This window comes from Bombus affinis, chromosome 10, assembly GCF_024516045.1.
Source record: "Bombus affinis isolate iyBomAffi1 chromosome 10, iyBomAffi1.2, whole genome shotgun sequence".
Classification (NCBI taxonomy): domain Eukaryota; kingdom Metazoa; phylum Arthropoda; class Insecta; order Hymenoptera; family Apidae; genus Bombus; species Bombus affinis.
Window position 1 is genome coordinate 1632357 of NC_066353.1, and position 16684 is coordinate 1649040.

At 33.8% G+C, this 16684-nt stretch overlaps 2 protein-coding genes and 1 long non-coding RNA gene across 8 annotated transcripts; 2 read left to right on the forward strand and 1 right to left on the reverse strand.

Moving 5' to 3' along the window:
• Positions 1–4355: 4355 nt before the first annotated feature.
• LOC126921384 (uncharacterized) lies at positions 4356–5225 on the reverse strand. 2 transcript variants are annotated; one of them, XR_007712310.1, is made up of 2 exons: positions 5092–5225; positions 4356–4873 (listed from the first exon to the last, which is right to left on the reverse strand). It is a non-coding gene; the product is annotated as an uncharacterized LOC126921384 (long non-coding RNA). The 2 variants fall into 2 exon arrangements; XR_007712309.1 differs by having other exon boundaries at positions 4356–4876.
• LOC126921380 (uncharacterized) lies at positions 4889–8539 on the forward strand. 3 transcript variants are annotated; one of them, XM_050732937.1, is made up of 7 exons: positions 4889–5381; positions 5449–5992; positions 6754–6938; positions 7398–7514; positions 7577–7694; positions 7951–8212; positions 8381–8539. In XM_050732937.1, exons 3-7 carry the CDS (start codon positions 6789–6791, stop codon positions 8517–8519), a joined length of 786 nt encoding a protein of 261 aa, XP_050588894.1. In that variant the 5' UTR covers positions 4889–5381; positions 5449–5992; positions 6754–6788; the 3' UTR covers positions 8520–8539. The 3 variants fall into 3 exon arrangements, with proteins under 3 accessions (XP_050588894.1, XP_050588896.1, XP_050588895.1); XM_050732939.1 differs by having other exon boundaries at positions 4890–5381; positions 8282–8539; XM_050732938.1 differs by having other exon boundaries at positions 4892–5381; positions 8295–8539.
• A 416-nt stretch (positions 8540–8955) lies between these two features.
• Positions 8956–15981, forward strand: LOC126921369 (uncharacterized). Of its 3 annotated transcripts, XM_050732903.1 has the most exons (9): positions 9973–10146; positions 12622–12738; positions 13136–13253; positions 13329–13590; positions 13662–13778; positions 14866–14956; positions 15023–15159; positions 15392–15524; positions 15616–15981. In XM_050732903.1, the coding sequence occupies exons 1-9, from the start codon at positions 9997–9999 to the stop codon at positions 15661–15663; spliced, it is 1173 nt and encodes a 390-aa protein (XP_050588860.1). In that variant the 5' UTR covers positions 9973–9996; the 3' UTR covers positions 15664–15981. The 3 variants fall into 3 exon arrangements, with proteins under 3 accessions (XP_050588859.1, XP_050588861.1, XP_050588860.1); XM_050732902.1 differs by having other exon boundaries at positions 8956–10146; positions 14866–15159; XM_050732904.1 differs by having other exon boundaries at positions 8956–10146; positions 13512–13590; positions 14866–15159.
• The last annotated feature ends 703 nt before the right edge of the window (positions 15982–16684 follow it).

Genomic DNA, 16684 nt, shown 5'->3' on the forward strand with positions numbered 1-16684 from the left:
GAAAATAGGTCCTTCGGTCTTCATTTATTTATTCAAAATGAAATGGTTTGTTTATATTCCAGATACTCGTACAATCAGTAGCTTTCAACAATTTTCAAATTTATTTAATCGAAAAAATGTTCTTTGAAAGCTGCTCTATCCGGCAGTCTTTTCTCTCATTCTTTTTCATTCTTTTATTTGTTAATTTCATGTGTCATTTTTATGTTCACGATTGTAGCAATCATACACGCAGCAATATACAGTGGTCGGCTTTAAAACTCGGACAGCCTTTAAAACAGAAACATTTTTCTAAAATTGGATCAAACGATTTGATATTCTTTGGATTAGTTCACTAGGTGCAAATTAGTTTTCTAAGTGCAATTACTCGAAATCAAGAGGAATAAAGCAAAAGATCACTTTCTCCAACTTGTTTACCTAAGTTTGTAATGAAAATGTATACAACACATTTTGTAGAGATTTATGTTGGTTATATGTGTACAGGGCGTACAAAAAGTAAGTGTAAAAAAAGGTGTAAAAAGGGACATCGAGCATGATTTTCAGGGTCAACATTTTTTTATTCCAGTGTATTCTACTCGTCACGAGGAACAAAACTCTCAAAGGGACCACTGGTCGCACGTGACCTCTCTCGGAAGAGATGTTAAAGTTTTAATAATTCCTAAACTGGTTTTATGTACAATGTGTTTACATTCTGCAGACAGATGCAGGGAAAATAGTTCTTACTGTTGCACGTAGATGCCTCAGATCCACCATTATATACCCCATGTCTTATTTCTTTTTTACCTTTTTATCTTTCTCCTTTTCTTCTTCTTTTTTTTTCGTTCCGTCTATTTAAATAGCCCTGAACTCGCATTTCTACATTTCTCCCCAAGATTACGTATTGATTTTGTATGGAAAAATCCACATGCAATCGCATGTAATCTGTTCACTTGAACTACAAATAATTTCTTCCGCCCCCAAAAGGATCCACCGCCAACAAATCTCATAAACAAGGAGATTGAATGTGGAAGAAAAGTGGAAGAAGGAATGTGAGCAGCAGGTCCACGTGTTACTCACGGTAACCCAAAATTTTCGTTTAAAAATTGGCGAACCAGTTGGCTATGATCAGATGGAGAACCATCGTGCATAAAATAAACGAAGTGACTATCCTGGCGTGGTATAATTTCACGTAATTCGCTTAAGAGACGTGAGCATAAAAATCGAATCGCAAATATGTTGCACTTGTTATCGATATAGCCAGAAGGATAGAACCAATAATACGATTTTCCTTGATTAGATCTTTCAACTGTTGCATGTGAATTCCTATAAGCTTAAATCCTGACATTTTGTCGATTGAGGATACTACAACTCGAGAAACTGCTTTCATCCGTAAATAATACAAGCTTAGAAAAGTGAAAAAGTAAAAGAAATTTTATACAGTAGTAAACGTTCTTCACGAATTATTCATCGCACTGTCAACTGATTGATTCTCACTGGGCGAACTGTTTTATGTAAGTCTAATAGTGGATCAGCACGAGCAAAGGTGTTAATCTGTTCTTCTTCACGCCAATTGATACGGACTCGACCTGCATTCAGATGTCGCAATATTAATTCTTGATAGTCAAATTGTTAATACGGCCGTTCGAAAATCGCATTGTCACGGAATGTCCTCTGCAAACAGACACCTGCCATTATTCCTGTGTTCTCATATATTTCACGAGGCAATTTTTAATATCCTGTTGCATCGTAAAATAGCACGCTACTTTCTCATTAAAGTTGATCATAAATGTAAACACATTGTGAATAAAACCAGTTTAAGAATTATTAAAATTTTAACATTTTTTTCAGGGGGTGGGGCGGAGGCAGGGTATTTGCGATCCATGGATTTTTCGAGACTTTCGTTCTTCCTGATGAATATAATACGTTGCAGTGAAAATCATGCTTGTTGAGGTTTAGAATTACGTTGCGGTGGTTTTCACATTTACTTTCTATGCGTTCCATACATGCTGAAATTTTCCTCGAAATCGATGAACGTTACTATGAACGACAAATGATTAAAAATAGTAAAAACCGCAGTTTCGTGATAGTCGGGCTAACATGTACAGATTCTTACATCTTTCGATGTCTGTCGCTTGTTTCCGTATCAACTGATTTCGATAAAATTTTCAGTACATACTTATATAACTGACACAACTCTAGAAAATGTGTTATTTAAGTTCTCACTACAGACTCAGGTAAAAAAATTGTAAAAAGTGACCTTTACTTCCTTGTTCGCGATCCCGAAAAATTGTAAATTCTAATTTCTAACTTCTCAAAAAAAAAGAAAAAAGAATTGTCGTTTGGTCGTACCTAAAAAAAAGATGTTCTGTCGTACAAAGTGTGCGTTCACTTTTACTTATTACTGTAAATCATGCATACGAACCAAAGTATCGAAAATTATAAAATACGCAAGATAACAGGCGTCTATATTTGGAATAAGTATGAAAAAGAGAAACAAAGATGTAAAGCGGTCTCCAGCTGTTGCTTATCGCCTGTTATTGCTACCGGCAGCAAACCAAAAATAGTCAAAGTGTTGAATAGTGACCAGTAACGACAAGCGGGAAGTTAGCCGTTGACAGACTCGCTAGGCATCACGACTAATTGAAAATTGAAAGTACAATCGCGTTATTTGATAAGTGGTCTCTCGCGCAGCTCGACGCGCGGCACAGGCTAAAGAGAGGGCACATCTCGTGTTTTTTTTTCGTCAGTCACGGAAACTCTATGTCGAAACGGCTAACGAGTTCACACACGATGTGTGTATCGGTGGCAGGCCAACAACGGGCCTGACGTTTTCCTCGGCTTGACAGCGCAGCCAGAGGAATTCGTTCGATTTTCTATGGGGAGGACATAGTTGTTCCATAGGTGGCCGCTGGCGAACCGAGCAAATCGATGAGAAAAAAAGTTAGGATACGCGCGCGAACGCGCCGATATGACGTTATCCAATTAAAAAAGCTGCCTTTGTGTAACTTGATCTGTCGTAGTAGTCAGTAGCAGCAGCTACAGTCTATGCCGTTACTCTTCCAATCTAAACCAACCCCCGTTGCTCCGTGGCAGCGGCCTAAAAGGCTGCATCCAATTAGTACGTATCTTCCACTCTATTGTAGCAAAGCTAACACGTACGACAACGATCATGGCTACGTTCTCGCAATATCTTTGCGAGCGAACGTTCCTTCCACTGAAAAAAAGAAAGAGAAGATATTTGTTAGAAAAAGAGAAGACTCCATAGCTGGGAATACTCGTTAAAACGAGTGTGGTGGTTCGATCTAATGAATTAATGTTTAGAGTCTATAGAAAATAAGCAGTCATTGTTTGTATTAAGAATATGGTTATAATGGGTATATACAGTGGACAAATGAAATATTTGGGGTTCAAAATAGATGTTTCATAAGAATCTATATACATATAATAAGGTACGAGCATATAGCTGAAATAGTTAAGTCTGAATATTTTAAAGTTCAATCTTGAATTTCGTATAGAACAATCAAACTTGTATATTATGAGAGGCGTAATTAGTATTTAATATAATAACGAAAGAATACAAAATATCGTATATCTTATGAGGTACAGCAAGAGGTAATATCAAAAAACGAGGAAACGATTCGAATTTGAGTTAGCAAGAAGGTGTTATATAAGAACTAATAAAACAAACAAACAAATCATGTTACATATTTTCAAGTTTGTCTGTAGTGCCTCTGGTATCTGTATTCATCGTGGCAGACATGACTCAGATCTATATATAATAGTTCGTCTTTTCTTTATTCTGCGTTACTATTGAAATGATATTCAAACATTTGAAAATTGGAAAAATAAAAATACGGCATAATTTAGGATTTTATTTTTGAATTTAGCGCTGGTATGTATGTGCTGCCATCTGCAGTGAGGTATCGTAAACCTGTCTCTATGCCTTCTTTAAAAGCTTTTTGCCTAAACGCAGGAAATTAATAAAATAATACATTATTTTACAAATACGATCTGACATTGACTAAGGACCACGATCGTATAAACAGGACTCAACACTTGCTAGGGACAATCGCTCGAAAATTGAGTCATGAAAAATCAACATGGAGGCCAAGAAGGTTCTTGTTCTACGAGACAGACAGAGATGAGCGGAATGTCTCTGTCACTGTTTGATACATTCATAGCATGCCACGCATGCATAGAACGAGAACCTTTGTCTCATTTGTGATTTCGCAGTGATTAAGAATAACATAGATATTTCCTGCAATGTAAATAAGCGACGCATAGCTTGAAGGCTGCATAGCCCTCCGTATACCTTCATATAATACTATTTTAATGTCTAATGCGACATTATCGGTTCAGGGTAAAATAAAATACTTGCGTTACTGGAACGGTATAAGTTATACTTGAATCAATGATCGATATAATTACAATCGGAATCGATTTACATATATTCTATAGTAGACGAGCATATATGCATATACAGAACAAATCTTGCATCTTATGGGACTTCGTCTTCCATGTTCTGAAATACCGACCGTGCAAAAACTCAGTGTTTCTTACGCCCTCTGCGATTTACAGCGGTGAGCGACGCAATTAATTTAATTCAACTAATATAGTTGGTAAAGCTACAGACGAGTGTCGTGAAGTCAACAGGAGTAAGAATCTGTGGTAAAAATACCTCTCTAGTTATACATTACACGTGATTACAGAGCTACATTTGTACATTTTCTTTTTATTAAATCTCCATCTAAATCTTCGTAATATCATTGACTAAGAATAAGATAGGTTTTGCATGCGATAGAATAGTGTCCCACAGTGCGGAAACTAACGTAGCCCGCCACACCATTTAGGTGTCACATCCGACATTATCGGTTTAGTATAGAATAAGATGGCAGTGCTACTGGAACGATAGAAATTATAACTAAGTCGTATTTACAATCGGAATCGATCTATTGGGTTGGCAACTAAGTAATTACGGATTTTGTCATTAGGTGGTAATTACAAAATTATGTTCGTACGTTACGTTGTTCGTTTGCTTAGTTTAATCGTTTAAAACGAAATGTCACAAGTTGTTGAGTAAAACTCAATATAGAAAGTGCGTGTATCCGTACTTACTACATAATAATTAGTAAATAAAACGACAGAAGTCGTTTTACCGTGAGAGGTGTGAGGCAAAAAAGATCTGACAGGTGCCACGTGAAACGGATATCCTCAGGACCTTACAGGTCGAGAAAAACAATAGTCAATATAATGAGCAAAGAACCCAAAATTACATCCTCGGAAATGGGTGAAATAGTAAGAAACGAATCTAACACGAAAATAAACTCCATAACAGTTCGAAGAACATTTAAAGCCACTGTCATAGAGCATTTGACGATAGAGAGGAGGAAAGAGCAGTGATTACGGTAACGATGAAAAAGATATTTTTTGTAATTTAGAGATATTTTCAATTAATTCTTATATTCTTTATAGATCAATAGAAAAGCAGAGGAACGAACGGTCATTTAGAATAATCTCAGAAACTAAAATGTAGCGGCGGTAACACGCAAAGAAAAAAGTTACTCAAAATATTACGCTGATGGAAAGTTCTTTTTATACAAAAACAACAGAGCATTTATCTAGGACTACTCGACATATCGATTGCGAAATTGTATTTGATAAATCAATTAAAATACCTTGTTCAAAGTACGATCTTTTTTTTGAATGTTAAAAACAAACGTAGGTTCTTGTCCATCCTGCGTAATGTATTTACTTGGCACTGCCATCGCTCGTGCCATAATCCCGAGAAGTCGAACATCCAATAACTGGCGTCTCTTGCGTCTGTCACATGCTTAGTACGTGATCGTTCTGTTTAACTCTGCTAACTTTTCTCGTTGAACAGAATATAGTACATATGATAAACTTGAATGAAAATCAACTTGTTTGTTCTATAGGATATTTTTCTATACTTCACACGTAAGAAATTTGTAATCAAATGATTTATGCCTCGTGAAATTGGAAAAGAAAACATTGATTGGTAGGTATTGCTTCTATCAAACGAATCATCCGTTATGTGAAATATCAGCTGTGGTATACCAGCTTGCAATATGGTGCCGATACCAAAAGGAATGTAGCTGCCCCTCCACCATTAATTTTTCATATTGCCTATATAGGCGCACTTACCAACATATTACATATAAATTATTCTCTTCAACGTTTATGTACTTACTATGTACACTAGTACTATGTTAAATTAAATTACCTTTAAATTAATAAACCTTTTTCACATAGAAGTATTAGCGATAGCATGCCACTAAAATAATTCCATTTCCCGCATAAATTAATCAGATCGCTAAAAGCGAGTGCAATTTCTTAAAGCGATCACAAAATTGCTATTGTTTTTGACGTAATGGAGGATATACACGTTTGAACTTGGCCTACTTGATTACTGCTGTGTGGACAGTGGAGGGTATTAGTTGCATTTCTGTTCATTTAATGTAACTCTTAAATTGTAGAGATTCATTTGAATTTACATTTTCATAAACGTGACACTGGTGAACAGTACTTGATCAATTTTATTCCTTTTATTAAATATTATAACGAGTATTTTACTCTCGTTATTTTACATATTCTAGTATCTTCTTATATGTACATTCTCTTATACATTCTACAGATTTTTGCTTGAAATTTCCTATAAATGCATAAACATCGCTTAGGCTACTAATTCTAGCCAGTAATCAAGTCGTGTCAATTCAATTTTAGTCCAATCTAACGAATTTTATATCTCACGATCTCTAGCGACCTATGCAATACTGATTATTGGTTGAACGACTATGGATTGGCAAACAATCGAGTTTCAATATCTTAAAACCATCAAATTTTTCGGGCAGCTTGTTGGTGTGTGGCCTTATCAGGAAGAATTCCGGAAAATTACAATGCGATTTGTCACATCGATTGTGACTATTGTCTGTCTTGTAACTCAGGTATTGTCTTCATTAATTAATATTATATCCAGCCTATACGCTTCTCATTTATAAAAAATATCTAGTAATCGAGTGTTATTTGCCATAACCATTTTGTTTATAACCATTAACGGTATTAATATAAAAATGTGTTATACTAGTTAGAGACACAGTATCTGTAAAACGTATTCCAGAGGTTGACAATTAGACTGTGTCAGCGTATTTAATACATATAATACATATACATAGATTACAAAGCTATATGCAAAATGGTTTTCAGATTCGAAAATAGTTTTAGTGCGATATTAGTTGACAGCATGTTGAATTTTAAAGTTCTTATTTAAACTTTTACAAAAGACGGGAAATATGATATCATGTTTTTCACATGTCGCTTTTATATAATAGAATCTTTCGATATGATAGGATATAGAGATTATAGATGTAAATATGTAATGTAAATATTTTTTCTGTATATTGTAGATATCACGGATACTAACGTTTTACAGCTTGGACATATTGTTAGAACAGATGCCGCATTTGGATGTAACATTAATGATTGTTCTCAAGCAGTACAATTACATTCTGAACGAGAAGAAGGTGAAGGACAGATCGACATTCTGTAATCTCTTTGATTATTATAAGCATCTTTAAAATTGTAGTTGAAAGAACTTTTAAGCGAAATCGTCGCCGAACGTCTGATAGAACGACCAAAGAGGGAATTAGAGATTTTGGACATATACTCTCAGAAGGCAATGATCATGTCCTTTATATACAAAGGTGACAAAGAAAATGAATCAATTTTCACATTGCACTAAACTTAATTAAAAAAAAAAAAACTAATTCAAACCTACTCTAAATTCATTTTAAGCCATAACAATATGATATACTCGCGTAACACTAAAAATGTTTATGCGAATATATGAAATGAAGTGCAATTACTTGGCAACAAATCCCAAGTTTACATCAATTGATGAGGTGTGTCTGCCGTAAATAATTGCTATTTTATTTTGTATTTTATTCCTTTTGCATTTAGTCAGCACATTTGTCACCGCCGTTATGTTCGCCCTCATACCGGCTGTAACACCTATTCTGAACATCGTCGCGCCCTTGAACGAGTCACGGAGCCGCGAATTTATCTACCCAGCTTATTACTTCGTGGACGAAGAACGATATTATTATGTCATACTAGTGCATATGGCAGCATCGGTGTCAATACTCGTAGCTGTTTATATTGCCTGTGACACCAGTTTAATTCACTTCGTACAGCATGGTTGTGCCCTGCTGGCTATCAGTGGGTGAGTATACCTTAATTTTTGCACGCACATTGCACATTTTATATTAAAAAATGTGGCCAATATTTATAGCGTGTGGTTTTAGACATCAGCACAATGAAGAAAGTTTATGCAGAAAAATGTCGTTTCCGGTTTATTTTTCAAGCTATATATGTATATGATTGGTTACAGTGGATACGTATTCTCATGGAATACCATAGTGATGAATGAAACATCTGAGGATCGAAATGCATGCAATGTAATCACTCTCTTAAGAATTTCTATAAGTTCGCGAAGAAAGCGCCCAAACATTTGTAGACATTTCTTATGAATATACTTTTATATGGAAAATTCATTAGCATTGTTAATAAGATTTCACAATTGCGATTATATGTGTGAAATTTGAAATCTCATGAATTTCAAAATATGTTTAGAAATTACAAGATGTCTAGTATAAGTGTATGTTTCGCACAGGCCAGAAAAATATGTGAACTGTATTCCATTATATTATTAATAAGCCCTAACATTCAATGACAATATATTTAACATTTGTTATACGTTTAAGATACGTTGCATACGAATCTCTTATTAAATATATATTAAATGTATATTTGCACTAAATATCTTATGACTTCTATATAAATTTTCAAATTCATTTCAAATATCAATATTGTCATGACAATCGTATTGCGATACTAATGAAATTTCAACATGTTTTACGTAACGCGTACAATACATACACAGAGATCTATTTCAATGTAAATTGTGATATTATTTATGACTTAACTTATCTGAACAATTCAATAAGTTATGGTTATTTTTTAAAATGTAAGTAATGTGATATCACTAGTAGCAGTAAAAGGTATATAATTATTAATCATGACAGGAAGGTAAACTGTTCATGTGCATATTATTGAAGGTCCATTAATTTAATGCGAAATTTCAACCTGGAATCTGATCCGTGGTAGCTTAAACGTTTACGAAACTCGGGGTATTTTCTCAAGGAGAAGATAGACGGGGGTAAAATATCTTTCATTTAATCGTACCTTAATGAAGAAAATAACGAGATCAAGATCCGTATAGATCTTTTTAACCTTTTTGTTACCATTGTTTAAGGAAAAAATTACTGTTCACAGCTCAAGTTCCAAATTTTCAACATGTTGCGTAATATGATATATATTTTTACGTATATAATAATAGAAAATGGTAACTAGGCAATACATGCTGCACTTAGAATGCGGCACATACATATGCGTGACGCCTGGGGCTGTAGAAAGCAATAGGGCGTCACATATGTGAGACACGTGGCAGCGAAAGAGCTAATTAATATTTAACTATTCTCTATCCTTTTATACAGACCTGTCTATACACCCAACCACCCTTTTCCAAGTTACCTTTTCTAAACAATTTTTAGTCGAAATATCTAAAGCTATATCTTAAATTAATTATACTTGCTAATGATTCGACATGGTTTTTTCAGAGGAAAAACACAGCGACAAGAACGCACATTAATATTAAGCTAATACTTTGATCAACAGCTTACTTGTACATCGTCATGAAAGCTATTTTAGGGGTACAAACTTAACAGGGGTGAATGAATGATTAAACCACCACTTTGGTTTATGACGGTCGCAATGGCAGCAGATATAGAGTACTTAGTCGCATTCTTTGTGTAAATATTACATAGCTTAAATGAAGTAGAAGTATAGTGGCTGATCCTAGACACTTAACAAATTTCACTTTCATTCATTAAATGTCAGTCCTATATACTAGCGTGTACTCTTAACATCATCAGTTTTCTCTTTACAATGGACAAAGCCACTGTAGTAGACGAGTATATGAAAGTAGTGAAGATATGCACTATGATTATCGGAATTTGGCCTGACCAGAGTAAATCTTCGAAGCTCGTCATGCGAACGATTATATACATCATTAGTGTACTATCGTTTGTTACGCAGGTACGTAAAATAATTTATAACCAACAATCTATACTAATTTTCTTGGTTCACCGGTATTTTGTATGCTACACTAATTACTATAACATCTGTATTGTATTGTACAGTAATCATCTTTTTATTGTTTTGTGATTGTTTATTTCCTGTGATTGACCTGTATGGATCGTTCGGAATTGGTTGGCGTTTGCATGTGCTGTGCCGACTAATAAAATTAGCTCAAAGGACCACTTCGTGTTAGAGATTAAAACTATGTATTTCAACAAACAAATAGATTATGCTGTTGACTAATGGTACATAACGATGAAGGCTAACTAACGAAAGACGAATGACTGAGAGTGTCAGACGAGTGATGATCGAGAGAAGACAGACAGTTAACGATCAACGAGTAACTACTCGAGATGGATAATTAGCAACTAACTTATTCCTAATAGTCCGAGCGGCTCATATTCAAAGATTCGAGAGAGGCCTTCAAATGTCACCTACAAAAATACTAATTACATCAATTAATGTCTTCCTTGGAACCATTCAACTTTTATTTGAAACATTTATCGATATAATTAACACTTTCGAAGATATTGTAGATCTTTCACTCTTAGGTGACTCAGCTTGCATATGAAAATATGTAGGAAGGCATCTGATCGCATGTATTGGACATTGAAGATTAGCCTGTCGCGTATTTGCAGCAGATAGAGGTGTGGTACAGCTTTTTATCCGTAAAATAGAAATTATATTGTGATTTGTATAGCTATTATGATCTTGTAATCGATGACGTAGGTAACTGCGTGTAACAACTCAATTTGTTAGTCGAGATATTTTGCTGTTAGTAATCGAACTCAGCAATGAAACATGATTAAATTTCTTATACTCTGTGATGTAGGTATAAGGCCATAAAAGCGGAGTTTCTATATTTAACATACACAAGGGTAGGTTGTGTTCCGACAGACTAGGTGTCTTTTGTTTATTTATCTCTATAATCTCTTTTTTTATCTCCAATAATTTTTACAATTTGTCCTAAGGAACACTTGACTAAGACAATTTTGCCATAACAGTCAGTAGCATTGGCTTGCGCTTTAATTTGCGTGTTTTTTAACTGCTTTAGCGTATAGTTGTCTTGAGTAATTGATTCTAGAAGATCTAATAGAGGCTTAATAATAATTGGCATCTATGTAGATTAGGGGAGGCTTCAGTTGAATAATTTTTGTTGCAGCTTTTTTAAAGAGGTTCGTTTGTAATTTCTGGAAGTAAACTGAAAGAATTTTGGTACTTCTGGTAACCATTTATCTTCATCTGTTATTGCATTTGAGGTGTTTGTAATTCTTTTTATAAATAGCGAAATTTTACGTTTCGTGCTTAATGTTGATTAAGAACCATTAGTTGACGGTTTATCAATTTCCATTAGGTTCGCTGAATTTTAACTATCGTTGTCCTCTTGCTGTTTACATACTTGCATTTGTTTGCACTTCAAGTAACTCTAAGTTGAAAATTCTCAGTTTATGTTGTTTCGGCAATACACTTGCCAAGTGACAAGCCTACTCAACCTGGCTTATATTAGCCACTGACTCTAATAACACACGCACTCAGAACACATCGCTATTGGAATCTCTTCGTGTAGCATATCTTAACAATATGATTGTCAAAGCGCGATTGCTATACTATCAATAGAAACACAATGTTTTCTTGTACTCGATAGAATGAAGTATACTGCGATCGCCGCTTCGCCCATGCAGACGATCAACCCTTAGTTGCACCCTCCAGGTTCGTTCGTAGCGTGATATGCCCATGAGCGGGGTAAAGAATCTGATCATTGGTGGATAGCAACTATTAGGGTAGTCCCACCAGCTCAACATGGGCATTACGAAGTATAGAGAATCGTTAGAGTACCCTGAGACTATCAATACATATTATCAATATTTCAAAATTCTCAACTAAAAGCATCTGTGGCGGCACTCGACACTAACTTATATTGGACAACGGCATCGCAGTGATTAGCGCCTTAGGTTACGAACTTTCGGGACCCGGGTTCTCAAATCCCGTCCGATTTTTCTTCCACGCATCTAAATCAGAAGAAAAATCAGCAGTAGCCCAGCAGCGACATCTACAGCCAGCGCTATAATTATCACGAACAACATCTACATCTTACATCAAAATTACAATTACAAATTACATTTTCGTTGAGAATATGGGATATCATGATTATATTATTGATTGTTTGAGGGCAACATTACGTTAGATGCTGAGCATCTGAATTCGCTCTTCATCTAAAAGCTCTTTGGAATATAACTTTACTGGAAACGAACAATGACCGACCTTTAATCAATCAAATTTTTACCAAGTGCCGGCGAAAATTTATGGAATAGCGGAGTAAAGATATATGACACTTCGTTATACCATAAAGTCACAGCATTTTAAACTTTTTAATAGCGTTATATATTGATTCGAAATTCTTTATATGTTAAATTAATCGAATGTTGATTGTAGATCGCAAACGTCGTGCATTTCTTTAACATGAACGTCCTACTAAACCAGATTTGTTTTCTCACTGCGTTAAGCGGGGTGTTGTTGAAAGAAGGACTGTACATTATCAAAGCTACGGAGGTAAAGAAATTTTTTGCTTCATTTTCCATTTTCTATTATATTTCTATCACATTCTGTGTAAAAATCACGTGGAAAAATTTGATAAGTCCACTTTTATTGAGATACTGACTCTTACGTCATTGAAAAGCTACAGAGAACTATTCTGGTATGAAATATTTGTAAAAATGTATAACTCGATAGATTCGTAAATTAAAAGCTTTTTGAAGATGATGGTGATGAATTCAAAATATTCTGTAAGAAGCGAATAACACAATTTGGACACAATTAATAAGTCTGCATATCGTTAATGTGTGCTAGCAAAAATATTTCTGTACCAAAAAAAATGAGAAATACAATTTATTGTGTTTTCATACCTTCGTACATATCTTTCGTTTACATGAGACTGATCAAATTACAGTACAAGATGCTACTTACCGCTATTTGGAAGGATTGGTCAACCGATAGTCACAGTAACGAATTCCACATTATGGCCGAGTACGCCAAAAAGGGAGCACTCCTTTCTTGGTTTGATTGTGGTAGGATAAGTTATATTGAAATGATGTGTTTTCATTTTATAATTCACTTCACGTGTCGCTGTAATTAATTTACAGGAATTGGTGTTGTCTGTATCGTAGTTTTCTTACAATTATTTTTAACGCCATTAGTTTTGGACATAATTTCACCAATGAACGAAACGCGGGATTTACTAACCATTTATCCAGCTTATTATTATATCGATGACCGGAAGTATCGTACAATTATAAATTTACATATGGTGTATACATATATTTTAGGAATTATTGTGTATGTTGGTTGCGATACAAGTTATATGTGCATTGTGCAACACGCCTGTGGACAATTAGCAGTGGCTGGGTAAAAAAAGAAATATTACTTGGACTAAATAATTTTAGCTGGGAACTGCAAGAAACATAAACTTTTTGCAGACATCGTTTCAAGAATGCGATTTTTGATTTGTCTATTGTCAATGAAACGAGTGCCATACAGGATGAGATTCATGAAAGAGTGATTCGTTCGATTCGACAACACCAATATGCTATAGAGTCAGTACTGAAACTGGCAAAACATTCCTTTTCCAGTATTTTTAAACTTATTTTTTATTCTTTAAATATATTTTCAATAATCTTATTTTTTAACAAAATAAGGTGCATCACCGTTTAAAGATAATTTTGTTAGGCGTAAAAAGTTTTTTTTACAACAATATGTATCTCAAACACCATATACTTCTTCTAAATTGTTAATAAGCAGTGACAGTGATTTTTTTCCATTAATTGAACTTTACTGTGCAGTAGCGTAACAATTAGCTAATGTATTCTTTAAAATTCTCAAACAATGTCAAGAATATCCTAAATACTTTCAAAGTAATTTAATGCGTGTACTTGCGTGTATCATGTACAAGGTGATTGGACTTAATCTACTAATGCATATTACTTGTACATTATGTGTTGTATACAAAAATTGTTCAGACAGAAAGTAAACACTTTTTAGGAAGGTTACAACCTGGTGTAAGAATATTTTGTAGATGAACACGTAAACTTCATATAAAGATAACAACCGTTTTGTTAAATAGGATTGTATATTCTTTAATGCATTAAACGATGCAGCCTATTATTTTCTAGACAAATGTATTAACATACTTATACCGAAAAAGCATAGGGATTTGCAAATATTTTAACTTCAATTTATCAAATTTAATGTATGAAAGACAATGAAAAACGCGATTAAATATTTTTCCGTTTACGTTATCCTTGTCTTTTATACGCTAAATACGACAAATTAAAGTTAAAATATCTCCTAAACTAATGTCTTTTCGATATAAATAACTTCATACAATTTTGTAGAGAATGACGAGCTGCATCGATTAGTGTATTAGAAAATATGCAATTCTACTTAAAAAAATTTATGTCACCTTCATATGACCTCTGCGTGCCTGTCCACAAAAAAATTCTTACCCACCTCATTCGTAACCCCCTCAAAAAAATTCACTTAATATCTGAACTACTTTTTTATACAATTCATAATGTACTAATAATTTGAATTTATAGAATAAAATTTGTCACCCTGTATGTACATTACTGAATCTTTTATCGACTATGACCTCTTAATTCTGTTTTAATGGTTCCAAAACAGTTACCTGAAAACTATTCAAAGCATTCATTCTACTTATCTTTGCATTTGCATCGGTTTGGTAATGGTAACTTTTAGCGTCACGTTAGTAAAGGTGAGCTCTTCAACGTACAAATTCACACAGTTTGACAGTAATTGTAAATACCGTGCTTCAAAACAGGTTGCAGCACAATCAGAAATTTCTGCGGAGTTTATCAAGGACGTTGTATTTCTCTCATCTCAATTGACACACATATTTCTATTAACGGTACAAGGACAATTCGTACAGAATGCGAACGATGAAGTTACCGAATCAATGTAAGTAACTTATAAATACTGAGAAATATACTTTGCTCAAAGTATTTTGGTTTTTGTCCGGAAATCAAATTTTATTACAATAACATACATAACATAACAGGTGGATCCATTAAATCTGTAAGGTTCCTTTATTTCTGTTATGTGATTGATGCTAAAAGTATGAACTGATGTAAATCATTTATTATCATCATCCTATATGAAACCTTTTTTACTAAATTAACACCGTTTACAGATATGACGCGTTATGGTATAATTCTAATAATAAAACGAAACTATTGTTTGTATTAGCACTAAGAAATTGCTTAAATCCTCCCACTTTATCAGCTGCTGGATTAATTATCTTGAATTTGAAGAGCTTCTCAGAGGTAAGTAATTTTTTATTTAACCAGAAATTAATGTGGAAATATTTCAAGAATATTTTTTTTTAAATAAATGTATACTATGTATGTTTTTCAGATTTTAAAAACATCTGTTTCATACTTTACCGTATTGAAATCTACGTAAATCATAAAATACTCCCGACAGAGGCAATGGAAAACAATACTCCGGAACAAAGATTAATGGATAAAATATGAAAATAATTACAGTGATTCTTATTTCTAAACTACTAACTATTTTTTGGTTTTACCCCCACTTGATGATGCTTGGTGAGAAAATGATTTATGCTAAATTTCAGAGTGATTAGACAACAGGAACATATACCACATATAAGTTGAAGTTTTCAAGGTTTAATGTTTTCGCATTAGTTATGAGCATAATCGTGTTTTGTTGTTTTGGAAATATTAAGGAATATTTTAAAATAAAAGCACAATGTCTAAGATCTATACTAGCAATGCGTATATATTACTTCCAAGATACATATGAAAATGTTTGGTTTGAGTTACCTGCTTGATTTGCAAAAGCCAGCTATTCATTTAGCGAATCTTACAGGCTTTTACATATGAATTGTCTTCTGTCACAAGTATTGTAATAAAGGTAGCCATTATTTGTATCATACTAGTAACTGCAAGCGTCTGTTTTCATTTTTAGTTGAGATTCCGATGTGTTTATATGGCTGAACTGCATTTAAAGAGAGATTGAATATAGAAAGATGGAAATTGGAAACTTTGATGTAGTACACCGATTGGAACATGATGATACTCAAATTATTTAATCAAATATTATTACTAATGATACATTTAGCGTGTACTGTTTTACAGTGTATGGAAAGTAGAATTGTCCCTCAGATTAAGTTATAAAGAAAACGCAAGTCGTTTTAGGATAAAATAAACATTCACCTAAATAAAATATACAATATCGTTTCTTGTGCAAAATTATCAGTGACGTATGAAAAGTGGCAACAGTTTTAATAGCATAACGGAATTTTAAAATATTTTACATAACGTACAATATATGCAAAAGTATTTACTCATATATTAGTATAAATTATAACATTACATCTGATTTGAAAAATGCATAACTGTTTATCATGGAAAGAAGTTGAACTATTAACACACATCGTCCGGCGCTTTTTATTATTGGTACA